Source organism: Poecile atricapillus, chromosome 3 (assembly GCF_030490865.1).
Source record: "Poecile atricapillus isolate bPoeAtr1 chromosome 3, bPoeAtr1.hap1, whole genome shotgun sequence".
NCBI classification, from domain to species: domain Eukaryota; kingdom Metazoa; phylum Chordata; class Aves; order Passeriformes; family Paridae; genus Poecile; species Poecile atricapillus.
The window spans coordinates 98,031,962-98,045,176 of record NC_081251.1 but is presented as its reverse complement, the minus strand read 5'-3'; the positions used below and the strand labels follow the sequence as shown (position 1 = coordinate 98,045,176).

The window sequence follows — 13,215 nt, the reverse complement described above, 5'->3', positions numbered from 1 at the left end:
TCTTTAGCTGTCTTAAACTGGAAGATGCAGTAATACAGTAAATAATAAATACTGACAACCAAACATACACAGAAGATAGATGTCAATGTGCTGAATTCAAACCATGGACAGAAATCACATGAGTGTAACTGAGATGTAAAAACCAAGCACAAAAAACATGAACAAATTTAATAGACCACATAACATAATTCGGCTATGGAGGTAAAAGAAAAAAAAAATAAATCACAGGATGCAAAGAAAATATTAAAACCATCAGATACTTCATTTATTCAGACCATGAAAATAACAAGTTAGGAAAATGTGGAAGAAATAATGCACACATATATATAGGTAAATCTTAATAAGACAAGCCAGATAATCTGTGATTAGAGGTTTGACCAAATCTAGTATGTATTCAAAATGAATACAGTCATTAAATAAGCAGCCAATCCAACAGCAAGAAAAAAGATGTATGACCTTCTTTAGAGTCCTTGACAATCTGCGGGTGAGGAATCCCAGATTCCCAGTTGTGGGCTTTACACAGCAGCCCAGCCTGCAGGTTGTAAAAACTGGGCATTTCAGACTTCTTTATCTGGATGGTGAGACACATCAAATAATCAGTAGCAGCAACAGTAGCCTCCAGCCCACCATTAGCAGGGGCACCTCTTGATTCTGTCCTGAGCTGGACATCAAAACAGTTTGGATAATTCTACAGCAGCATGTCTGGAAATCCCCAGCTGAAGTGCTATACTGAATCAGATGCTGTCTCATATGAAAACAGGAATTAATTTGGTTCAGTCTCAAGGAAGGACAAGTCAAAAAAGCAAAGGAAGTCATGGGGACCTGATGGCAATGTCACAGGTAACAGGGATTATACCAACCTCCCTAGCAGAAACTGAGAATTTTCTACAATCCCCAAACCTTAAAAGAAAGTCATCCCTAAGCAGATTTCAAATGGACACACCAAATTTTTCCAAGTGTTATGATGAGCAGCCAGCAATGTTCTGTTCTCTCTTCCACCACCAATATGCCAAGGGTCTTTCTCCAACCCACATTGCTAAAATGCTCCTTGCCTCTTAAAAGATGAGGAAAGCCACAGCATGGAAGAAGAGATAATCACATATCCCTTTAGGAAGCATTGCAATCCCTGAACTATCACAGGCTTGCTGGTAACTTTATTTTTTCCTTTAATTTACCAAACAAACTAGAATGCTCCCAGCCTCTTGGGATGACAGCTACTGGGTTAAATATTTTCCTCTTTTTATCAGTTAAAGAATGTATTCATTTTCTACTGCCTTCCTATGATCCAACAGGTGACCTGAAATCAGACAGTTTTGGAGAAAGTGTAGAAAAACATCTGGAGGTATCCTTAACTCCAATATTTAACTGTTCTACCAGGCAATAAACTTGACAGTCCCCCAGTCTGCGTTCTTCTTTTCCTCTGTCACTCCCAGAGTTTAATCTTCAATTAAATCAAGACAATATTAGGAAAATGGCTGATGCGCCATTAACACTTTACTTGATCATAACTCAAATCTAATAGTCAAGTGCTGCATTTACTTCAGCTTCTTCAGGTTAATAATTATTTTGTGAAAGTAATGGAAACAGAGGGACAGAGGAGTCTGGAGTTTATCTCTTCTGAACCACTCCAGAACCCTCGACACCTCCACTTGAAAATTATTCTATTGAAACAATGTTACACACCACAATTAATGTAATGAGTAACAGGGAAAAAGCTTGCAGCCAATACCAAAGGTCACATAAAAACTAATACTAACAGCAGCAGCAGCAATAATAGTAAGTTATCTTGTAGCATTTAGGAAACATCAAACTTGACTTTTATACCAGCGCTGTATTTTAGCTTTCTTTAAAAGGACCTTTAAATGCAATTTTATCAGCCTGCTTTGCACAGGCCATGGGATTAGATTTCCCTTAGCCTGACTACAAACACTGCTGGAGGCATACATTCTCTGATAATAATTATGTCTTCCACTGACTAATTCCAACATCTATATTAGCTCAACCCTCATTGCTCATACCAGGTTTGAGGATAAGATTTCACTGGACTCTGCAGTAGATGGAGCAAGAGTTACACTGTGAAGGGCTTTCATAAATTTTCTTTGTTCATGTGCATCTTATGCCTATCACTGGAAGAAAGAAGTCTAAAAAGCAGCCAGTCTTTTTCATTTAATATCAAATTAAGAAAAACAAATTTGAAAAGCTATTATACATAAGTATCTCTGCTAAAGACTACTCAGAACAGTATTATTAATATTTCTGTAAACATTTTATTGTATTGAATGATTAAAAATTCTATTCTTTTGGGAGTCTGATCTCAAGGAAAACATCTGATCTTGAGGAAAAAAATAATATTTTAGTCCTCCAACAAGTAAAGACATTCTTTGATTTTCTTTTTAACCACCAGTACACTGTCCTTACTATAATGGCAGGGGGAAGAAAATCAGATTATTGTTGGAAAAAATTGCTAAATAAAACCCCAAATGCTTTAAAGAATTATATTACCTCAAATCAATAATGTTATCTGGAACGAGATATGAGTAAATACATTATACATGTAATCCATTTGTGGAAAACAACCATATCCTCTGTAAGAGCTCAATGTAGCATTTCACAGACTAAGGTAATTTCCATTGCAACAAGACTCCTCTTAACACATAAGATTCTCTGAATTTCTGAGCTATGCCTCTACTTATTTTAAGTGAAGACAAACATCTAAGAAGTAGAAAGATACTTACATATGACTGAAGCCAAGCATGCACTCTCAAAAGGAATTTCAGATATTTAGTGTTTAAGCACAAGTAATTTACACTGCTGCTACACAGCCTGCAATATACCCTCCCCTCCCCTTCTCCAGCTCTGCAACTCTCACCCATTAAATTCTTCATGTATCTGAGCATATGGAGAAAATCTCTAAGAGAACATGATAAAAGTTATGTTCTAAGTAATCACTATGAAGCTTTGGTTACTCCCTGCTGTTATCTGAGAGAAGAAAGCCCAGTAACTTTACCAAGGTGGAGGGAAGAAAAGGTAGAATGAGAAAAATATGGTCTAACTGATGAATATTTCAAGTAGTAATAATAATTTTTGCTAATATTTTAAAGAGCCCCCAACACAGAAACAGGTCTTGCCACCCCACCCACAGCAAAGAATTTTTGCACTCCCTTTAGCTTTACAATTCAGATTATTGCCACATTGAAATGGTCCTTGGGATTCATACAGAAGGGTATTACTTGAAGGATAAACAGGAGCTACAACTACATAGCTTTTATAAAGCTTTGTATTGGGTTTGCTTATGTCATTAAATGAGCAAAACTGGAAAAGGTCCCAGAAAGAGTGAGAAGCATAAGGAAGCTGGCAATGAGTATGCCAAGCTCCAGCACAAAAGCACGTTAGTAAGCAAAATGGGGGAGAAAACAAAGGGGGCGGGGGAGAATGTGAGATTATAGCAAATTGCAGGGGTTCAATGGCCAGCAAATTTACCAACAGAGTCAGTCGGAATCTTAGAAAAACAGATATTGGATATGTAAGGATAAAGTTGATGTGATGGCAATCTACATACTAGCACTGGGTTTAAAATTACATTGGTCAAATTTTTGAGGGACTAAACAACAGAAATTGTCTATGTGACAACCTTAAGATAACAAATAAATGGTCTTTTCCCTTCTGAAAAAAAAAGGCTGCATGAAGACAAGTAAAAGATGTTTTACTTTATTTTTCTGTTACTTTCTTCTTCAGCACTGGCTTAAAATGCAAAAGGTAAGAACCAACAGTGGGGAAGGGAGGAATCCAGGAGGAAACCTTCCAGGAGAGCTTAAAATAGTACTCTACCCCAGTGATTAAGGCTGAGCCTCTGCTTACAAGGAGGTGGTGTTTTACTGCACTGTGAGTGAGGTGTGTGCCCTCCTACAGAAGCATAGCAGAGGTATTACAGGTTTTACCAGGAGTCTCACCTTAGGCAAGAGCTTTTCCAGCAAGCCCTGCTACTATCCAAATCTCATCTGTTTTCTTCAACCACATCTGTCTAATAAAAGATATCACTTCTCTCTAACAACCTTGCCTAATTCTGCAGCTGCTTGAGATTTTAAAAGTTATCATGCACTACTTTACTTTATAATACAGAAGCAATTAGACTTTGTCACCAGTAATATTATCATTATCTGTTCTTGCAAAAAACTGCCATAGGCTATCCAGTAACTCTGTATGTTCAGCTACACAAACACCGATGTACTACACAAGTGCTTCCACCAGAAGTGAAGTTCTGTCCCATTATTCAACATACCACCACTGTGTATGTTTAAAATACAGTTCTGCAAGTCAGCTGGACAAAACTCCTTATGTTTGATCACTTGAAATACATATTAAGTTTGGACATCATTCTCTGCTTTGATTAACATTCTGCTACTTTTGTGAATTCTACAGGTATTTAAACAAAAAGGAGGGTAAGTATTCTGTGTCTTCCTAGCACATCAGTAGGGTGAACAACTGACCAAGGCAGAGGCTGCTCCAAAGTCACAAATCTGACTCATTGTGACCTCAGTAAAACTTCATTATGTGTAACAACCCTTACTTCAGAAATCATTATACATTCAATGTGGCCATTCAATGCTCTTTTAGATTGGGCATACATCTTGGAAATATAAACTACTCCAGCTAAAGCTTACTGTAACCAAGAGTCCTCTTTCTGAGATACCGTCAGGCTTTTGAAGAAGCCAAGTGTGAAGAACCCAAGTGAAAAAGAACCCTTTTCTTCAACACACATTGCATTGCTATATTTTATATTTAGGTCTCTACAGCAATCATACAATTTTATAGAACTTTGCTAACTGAAATATTTTGCACACAAAGGGACAGAAGTCATTCATACTGAGCACTTAAATCTTGAACAGCCATGAAAGATTCTTTACAAAATCATCTTAATTGTAAGGTACATTCATGCCAACCAAATAAGTGGAGTGCAGACCACTTCTCATTCTGACATCACAGCCTTTACCTAAGGTATCCCACAAGGTTAGGAACAGCAAGATGGAAAAAGGAAAATTACTTTTTCATGAAACCATATACAACAAACAGCATAACAAGAGACCTTGAAAACCTACAAACACACTCATTCCAGCAAGAGAACGTGCTTTCCACCATGATTTTAGCAAAGGGAAGTGACTGTTCATCAGCCGTACTGATAAGATGGAGAATTTTGGAATAACATAATGCTCTTTCACTCTATAGAGAATCCAAATAAACCCATGCTTTTGGGTTTCACATAAATACAACTATTGATCAATCATTAGACACTAAGCTGTGGAAGTGTTCCATGAGCATGTCTGGTTCATTGCTTTTAAGGTTAATTTTAGCCCAGATGAATTTAACTGTGCAAGCACTCTATTACAACTGTGAACATACGTCTTTCAGCAGAAGTTGCTGTTTTCATTGAAAGCAAGAAAAGAAAGCAAAGAAAAGCAAGCCATCCCTGAAAAAAGTACTTATGTTAAAACAAATAGAAAACAAAAATCTCCAACAAACAAAACCCCACCACCAAAACCAACCAATTGAACTTTTTTTTCAAAAAAAAAAGAAAAAAAGAAGCAGGATTATGACAAGCAGAGTTTGGTTTTAAACACTCTTGCCTTCAATTTTTCCCGCAATAGCTATAGCATGTTTGGTCACTACTTAGGAACTAAAAGTTGAAATAGTCACAGGGAAATGTACTTCAAAAACAAGGGCCCTCTTATCATGTTGGAATTTTTAACCTCAGATTCACTAGGATGGTCACCAAAACAATTTAAGCCTGAATCATCACATTCAGCTATGAAGTCTCAAACTGACCTTGAGATCTCAACAAGCCTTTGATTTTTCTATTTTACTAAGTTATTCAGAGAAAAACAAAGATGATTCATTCTTACATGAAATACAACTGGGCCAATTTAAAGCTCAGTTTAGCACTGAACACAGAGAACACACCAAAGAAAAGCTAATTTACAATGTGAAAGAAGTAGAGAAATGCTAACAATTAATCAGGCTTGGTAGCTGATGTAGAGAAAGAGCTTCTTATTAAAACTCAGATTGAGTTGCATTATATTCATTACACTGAACAATGTGAATGTTTCAATGAAACTTTCCTGTTTTCATGGCTGTTTTCACAAACAGTCAACTGTGGAAAACATTTTTTTCTAATTTACCACTATCTAGAGCAGAGTAAACAGTTGAGAATCAAAACCCAGAAAAAAATTGTGAAATCCTAACAAAATTTTTTGCCTATTCTGAAATTCCAGAAAGATTAAAAAAACACAACAACAAATCCAACCACAAAAAGCAAGCATTGTGTTTCCAACAACAACAAAAAAATAGATGGTGTCATAACCACAACATAAATAAGCTAAATTTGAAACTTGTCACTGCAGCAGCTTACAAGTAGTATGTTTAACCTGGAGGGCAGCACAGACTGTAAACATGTATTTTAAAATAAAGGACAGGCTGAAGTTCCAAAAAGATAAAATCTAAAAAGAAGTGATAAAATGCTTTCTCTTGGATATTGCAACATATGAAAAGTTTGCTTAAACTCTCAAGTTGTGAGTAGGCCAATCTGTGAGAAACCTGTCTCAGGGTTTCAGCTGCACTATTGTCTTCTAGCTCCGCATTAATAGCAAAGTCATCTCCTTACAGGAGATAGCTTCTCAATTAATCTGCTCTATTGGAACACTGTTTAAAGTTCTCTCAAGCATCAGCAAGATAATAAGCCCAAGTCTACCTAAATTCTGAGAACAAGAAGAAAAACTCCACAAGTACAACTACAAATCACTGATTGAGAATATAATTTTAGAGAAATCACAGTATCTGCAATTAAAAATTAAGTGACTACTTTTTCTGTGTTTAAACTACTGATATCCATTAGAAGCTAGCAGGAGATTCCTCTGCTGAGCAATAGCAATTGTGATCGTAGAAACTTAACACAGAGTAGAAATATTAGTTTGCAGATGTAATCAGGTGTCTTGGGGAAAAAAATATCCTGCCTTTATTAATGATTGAAACATTTCAAGTGCCAAGATTAAAAAATATGTAAATCTCTCTAAATATAAACAAAGCCCATAGGATCAGAAATATGCAAAAGTCAAGACTCCACTGGTCAGTTTTCCTAGAACATATTCTCCTTGTCCTAGTTCAGTGTTTAAGTCCACTGACCATGTAAGTACAGTTTTCAGAACATCAACCACAAACAATCCAACTTTGTGTTTACCTATGGATCTCAAAACCCCATGAAGTATGAAATGAAACAAATACTACAAGCCAACTGCATTAACTCTTTTTGAACTTTAACACTTTACACTCATTCGTGTTGCCTAGAAAGAACACTGAACCATGAACATTTTCAATATTTCAAAGTATTCCCCTTTACATAAAGAAAATGAAACTAAATGTGTATCACCTGGCACATTACTCTCTGATCCACAGAGAAGGTTAACTTCAAAATGAACCTTGCTCTCTCTACACTCAGTGCGTGTTTTCCCCCCGCAACATAGGAGCTTGGTCCAGATGTGAAGCAAAATAACAACAAGAAAAAGTCTGCATAGAGAAAACACAAACCTTCAAAATAAGATTAGGAGCACATACCCTCTCTTCTTACCATTCAAACAAACATAGAACCTAATGGTGTATTTATGATCAAGGAAAATAAACTTGCAAGGAAAAAACAGAGGCATTCTTCACTTTGCTCAAGTCCATCTCCTGTGGATAAGAAAGATACAGCTGTACTCTTGAACCCATAAGGCTTGGAAATTAGGCCATTCTTCTGCTTAAGGCACTGAAGGAAAGAATTCTTGTGAGATACTTTCTCCCACACCCCCTCTGTCCAAATCAAAACCATGTGTTCTTATTGTGCAAAAGCAAATCCAGAAAAAAAAAAAAAAAGCCCAGAAAGAAATTAAACATGGTGTAATCATTATCATCCCGACTTGACCATTTCATTGCATCCTCTTATCTCTTGCCCTGTTTGACTTCTTTTCTCTTTAAAATGCAGCTGTCTCGTAGGCTCCCCAGTCAGAAAGGCAACCTTAGCCACACCCACTTGAGCTGGCACCCGAGATGTCACCGTCCCATAGCTAACCCACAAACCGGTGTGCATGTGTCAAAGCTATAATTATTTCTATGATAATGAAGCAAATCACGTGATCATAGGTCACTGGGTTTATCCTTCTTAGAACTTCCCCTGCCATGACATCTCCATCATTCTCATATAGCACTGGCTAGGTAAGAAAAACCACAATTCCCACATTCCTCCTTGACTTTGGCCAGAGTTATCATCCAGCACTCCTGCCTTGTTTGTTACTTCTTCCACTGTAAACATGCCAGATTGCTCCAGCAGAATTAAACAACTCTGAGGTATCTAAAAAGTACAAAACAAAATAAAACCTTAAAAATAGGTGAGACCACAGCACAATTAAAGAGCAATACCTTCTTAAATAATAGTAATGCCTTCAAAAGATTAAATTACACTTACTATAGAAGAAAAAATCCATGTATTCTTATGCCAGACTAAGAGCTCCTTATGTCAGAAAAAGCAAGCTACTTTCAGCATTCTCATTAACTTTACTAAAAGTACTATACAGCAAGTAGTATAGAGCCAACTGTTGAATCTCTGCATCTTCTCTTACACAGAGCTTCCCAGAAACATCTAAGAAAATATACCACCTATGTGTTTCCTCTCTTTTGCCTTAATTCAGGAAAACCATTCCTCAATTTAATGATACAATACAAGGCAACACATTACAAAGGGAAAAACATAAAAGCCCCTCTTTCATCAATTAATACCAACTCAATGAAAACAGAAGAGATACTCTAGCTCAAAGCTTTTGATTCCTGCCCTTTTCTTCCAGCAACAGCAGAGATGTGAAGCTCGGTTCACCCAAACTAACCCCAAGTGCAATTGTTCGAATGCAGGGATACACTACCTGTCACAGCCTATGAAAATGTATCAAGAGGAGGCTGTAAATAGTTACATGTACAAAATCAAAACACAGAGAAATTATTATTTTGAATACCACTCTTACCCCTCACTTGAAATCCAGTAATACACATGAAAATAAAGTACTGCCTCCATCCATTAATTTCCCCAAGATTCCCAATAAACTGTTAGTAAGAATAAGTGTTTGATAATCGTAATCTACTTTGCTTCCTTAAACACAGCTTTTGTGAAGGAGAAATAATGTTTACAGTGAAAAGTACTTATGGACATATCCTAGGGAAGCTAAACATAGTACTAGGAGATGTCAGGAATAGCAAAAAGGCAAAGGAAAGAAAAAGAGTGTGAAGCTCCACACGGCAGACCAATCAGTTACACACACACTGATGATTCCCAGGCCCTTGCTCCTTCCACCTGTTGTCTGTCCCTTGCTGCCAGTTCCTGTTCTTTTCACTCCAGCTTTCTGATAAGACTTTATCAAGGAATATGCTACCTGATCTTATCCCTTCTAAAATATTTTCAAAGGGCATTGTGGGACAAAAGGCACAAGGCATTATGGAAACAAGCAAGTTTTTCATCCATCCCATCAGGAACTCCTGAAATTCCTCAAGGAAGGTATATTCTTATGATAGGTGCTATATCCAATATTATAATCTAGTTTTTCAAATGATAACACAAATACTTACACAATCACTGAGAAAATCACACCTTAAAATTATTTTCTATTTCAAAGAACTGAAAGCCATTGCCAAGAGATGGGGGTGGTGGTGGCAGGGTAGCTCCCCATGATTTCGTGCAACAACCTCACCCCATGTGCAGAGCACAGCTGGACACACACACAGGGCTGTACTTAGAAGCATCAATCAGCTCTCTCTGGGATACAGAGCTCCAGTATGTCCCTTGGGAGTCACACAATGGAGCAACACTGCAAGATGTCCACATGCACCAGACAGAAGAGAAGAGCGTCTCCTGAAGATCACCATTAGCTGCTCAGGAGAGCTCTGCTAATATACATACTGGAAAACTGGAAATATGCACTACAGAGCTGGACTTTTTACCAGGCCCAAACCTGCTTCTTAATTCTTCACTCTAATTACTTCTCCCTTTAGTTACAACTTCTCACCATCTCAGTTACCCAGAGCTTACTTGCTCGACTTTTTCCATCATGAGCCACCAGCATAAACAGTTCCCCAGTCCATTAGTGTTTATTAGCAAAAGGAAGCACATTAAAAGTAATTTAAGAGTCTCACCTCACCCTCATAGAATCCATTTTAAATCAAGGAATGCTGCTGATCAGGAAGTCAGCAATGGACCACCTACTCCTCCTCCATCCTACATTTGCCACTTCAGCCAAAGGCCTAATGTAAGAGACACCACGGGCAGCAAGGATGGTTTCCTGAGGCTGCCCAACAGGCAGAGCTCAAGGTCTCTGGTCCAAAATCCTGCAGACACCCACTAATGACAGCACTGGAGTAACTCTGCGCAGACTGGGGAACTTACAACTGCACAGATGTTTGGTGCTTATCTGGCTAGAAGATTATATTCATTAGTGTAAGGTTTCAGACTTACACCAAGGTTTTCAGAAGCAAATGTGCAATTCTGAGTATTCTGATACTCTGTACCAACCTGGGTGTTTCAGATGCCTGATGCATTCCCTGAAATTAAATAGTAAAAAAATAACACTTACTATTCCTTAGGTGTCAAAATTGAGCGCTCACGAGTAGCATAATATTTTCTAAATTAAAGACCAACACTTTGAAGTTTTCATTCCACAAAAGATGATGATATTTGAAAACATTTCCATTTGCCTTATGTAAATTTTGCAAGTCTTATGGACTGTATTACCAGATATATACATAAATATTTCTTATCCTTTCCTGTCATCTATCTCTTATCTACATTCTACATTTGAAATAGATACTCACGAGTAACACGTATCATGCAAACTTGGACTTTATCATTTAATCAAATCGAAGTTTTCATCCCAAGGACTTGCTTTTACTCTTACAACAACACAGAGCTCATCAGTCCATGAAGAGTAAGGACAGACCAAACTCATCTATTTGCTTTAACTAGTAATAAGTCTGATACTGCTGTATCAAATAAACTTCCACTGATACTAAAAGCTCATTACAATAATTCACCACATTAGGGTTTCACTTCTCTAGATATATTACCTCTTTCTGTTATCTTTGTCTTTCAAATCATCTTACATTCACTTTTCATTTCATACCAGTCAGTAACCTATTCAGAAGGCACTACTGTTTGGGCCTGTACAATACCAAACCTCAGGAGCTCCTGCTACTAGCCAGAACGTCTATAGAACAGATTGATGCAATACAAACATCTTCTTTAACCCGTTTTAGCCCACTAGGCCATCTTCCTTCATTTCTTACCAATCACTTTCCACACATATAGAAGGTGGGGATTACTGCATGTGTTATATTTCCTATGACTCCTTTTCCCCCTCCTTCTGCCACCTTCCCAAAGGCAATTAAGGATACACACTGCAAACAACATTGCTTTTAACACTGGTCCCCTCACTCAAGAGGAAAATTTCACACCCCCTACGCTACCACCTACGTAAATAATCATCACTGGTGGACAGGACCAGACACGGTCCAGCATTCCTCAGGTACACTGCCAGTCATAGCCAAGACTGGTTATTTTCTATGGACCACCACAGCAGAGAACACCACTGTGCTACCAACTCCATTGAGTCCGGGCAGAGCAGAAGAGACCGCAAAGATATTTAAACAGAGCACAAAAGAAGATGCAATGAACTCGGGAAGAACCAAGGACACGACCACAGCCTCTCTCAGAGGCAACACAAAGCAAAGCAGAAGAAGGAATACAACAACCAGGGACCGTCTTGGAGGTGCAAACCGAACAAAGAGCAAGTACCGCTGAACCCCAAAAGGTGAAGTAAGGCCAAGTGCCAGGCGGCCAGACAGCCCACAAGTGGATATCCCAAGGCAGGCGCTTTAGGTGCTGTGTGTGGGGGCCGCCCTAAGGCGGGGCACCCCGGCTGCCGCCCGCAGGGGCTACAGGCCTCTCGCCGGCGGGGGCCCGCAGCCAGCAGCCCGAGTGTGCCGACAGCCGAGGACATATAAGGGCAGCCCAGCCCGGCCCAACACCTCTGGAAGGGGCTGCGGAAGGGCTCCCCGCGGGAGGCCCAGGGCCGCGGGCGGGCAGGGGCGACGTGGAGCGCGGCGGGCCGGACCCGCCCCGGCAGCGCCGCATGGAGGAGCCCGGGGCGCGGGCAGGCGGCGGTGCCGGCACGGCCGCGGCCCGCCCGCCCCTGGGGCACTCGGCCTAGGCGGCACGACGAGCCGGGCCGCCACCGGGTACCGGGGAGAGGCGGAGGGAGGCAGGGAGGGAAGGGGGTCCCGGCGTGGCACTCACGTTCTCCGTGTCCCGCTCATTGACGGTGGGCAGCGGTGTGCGAGTAGACATCGTGCGGGCCGCGGCGGCGCCGCGCCCGGCGCTCCGAGGGGAGAGGCCGCTCCTAGGCCTCGGCGGAGCCCGCCGGCCGCCCCCGCCGGCAACCGGGCGCACACGGCGGGACGCGGGGCCTCCTGCCCGCTACGCGCCCGGCGCCATCGCCTCTCCCGGCCGCCCGCCTGGCTGCCCCTCCGCCCGCCTCGCCGCCGCCGGGCTCCGCACAGCTCGGCCGCCGGCTCCTCCTCCTCCCCCGCCCTCCTGCCCGCTCAGGTGAGCGACCGGCAGCGCAGGAGGGCCGCGGCGCCTCCTCACAGCATCCGGCGGCGGCACCACCAACTCCGCCTCGCTCCCCTCCCCGTTTCTCCCCTCCTCCTCCTCCTCCGCCTCCTCCCCCTGCCCGCCCCCGCCGCTCCGGCCCCGCCGCAGGAAGCGCCGGGCGGTGCGGGCGGGCGCGGCAAACGCGGGCGGGCGGGCGTTGCAGTGGCGCCGGCGCCGCTGTAGCCGCGGCTCCGTCACGGGCGCAGCTTGGGCGGGGGCCTGGATGGAGCGCGCCCTGGGCCGGGGGCTGAAGTGTAGTGAGACCTCACAGTCAACAAGAGGCAGGACTAATCTCTTCTGTGTGGTTACCAGTGACAGGACCCGAGAGAATGGCCTGGTGCTCAGTCAGGGGAGGTTTAGGTTGGATATCAGGACACGATTCGTCACCCCGAGGTGGTTGGGCGGTGGAACGGGCTCCTTAGGGAAGTGGTCACAGCTCCAGCCTGACAGAGTTCAAAAAGCTTTAGGACAACGCTTTCAGGTACATGGTGTGATTCTTAGGA

General features: G+C 41.5%; 1 protein-coding gene across 5 annotated transcripts in view; it reads right to left on the bottom strand.

Annotated features, from left to right (window-relative positions):
• The window catches only part of MARK1 (microtubule affinity regulating kinase 1), a 56,660-nt gene extending 43,915 nt beyond the window's left edge, over positions 1-12,745 (bottom strand). For all 5 annotated transcript variants that reach the window (XR_009277137.1, XM_058834434.1, XM_058834436.1 and 2 more), the window contains exon 1: positions 12,356-12,745. Coding sequence is in view for 4 of the 5 variants with exons in the window: in XM_058834434.1 (XP_058690417.1) it covers positions 12,356-12,406 (51 nt within the window). In the remaining variant the exon portion in view is untranslated. The remainder of the gene's footprint in view (positions 1-12,355) is intronic.
• Positions 12,746-13,215: the final 470 nt, after the last annotated feature.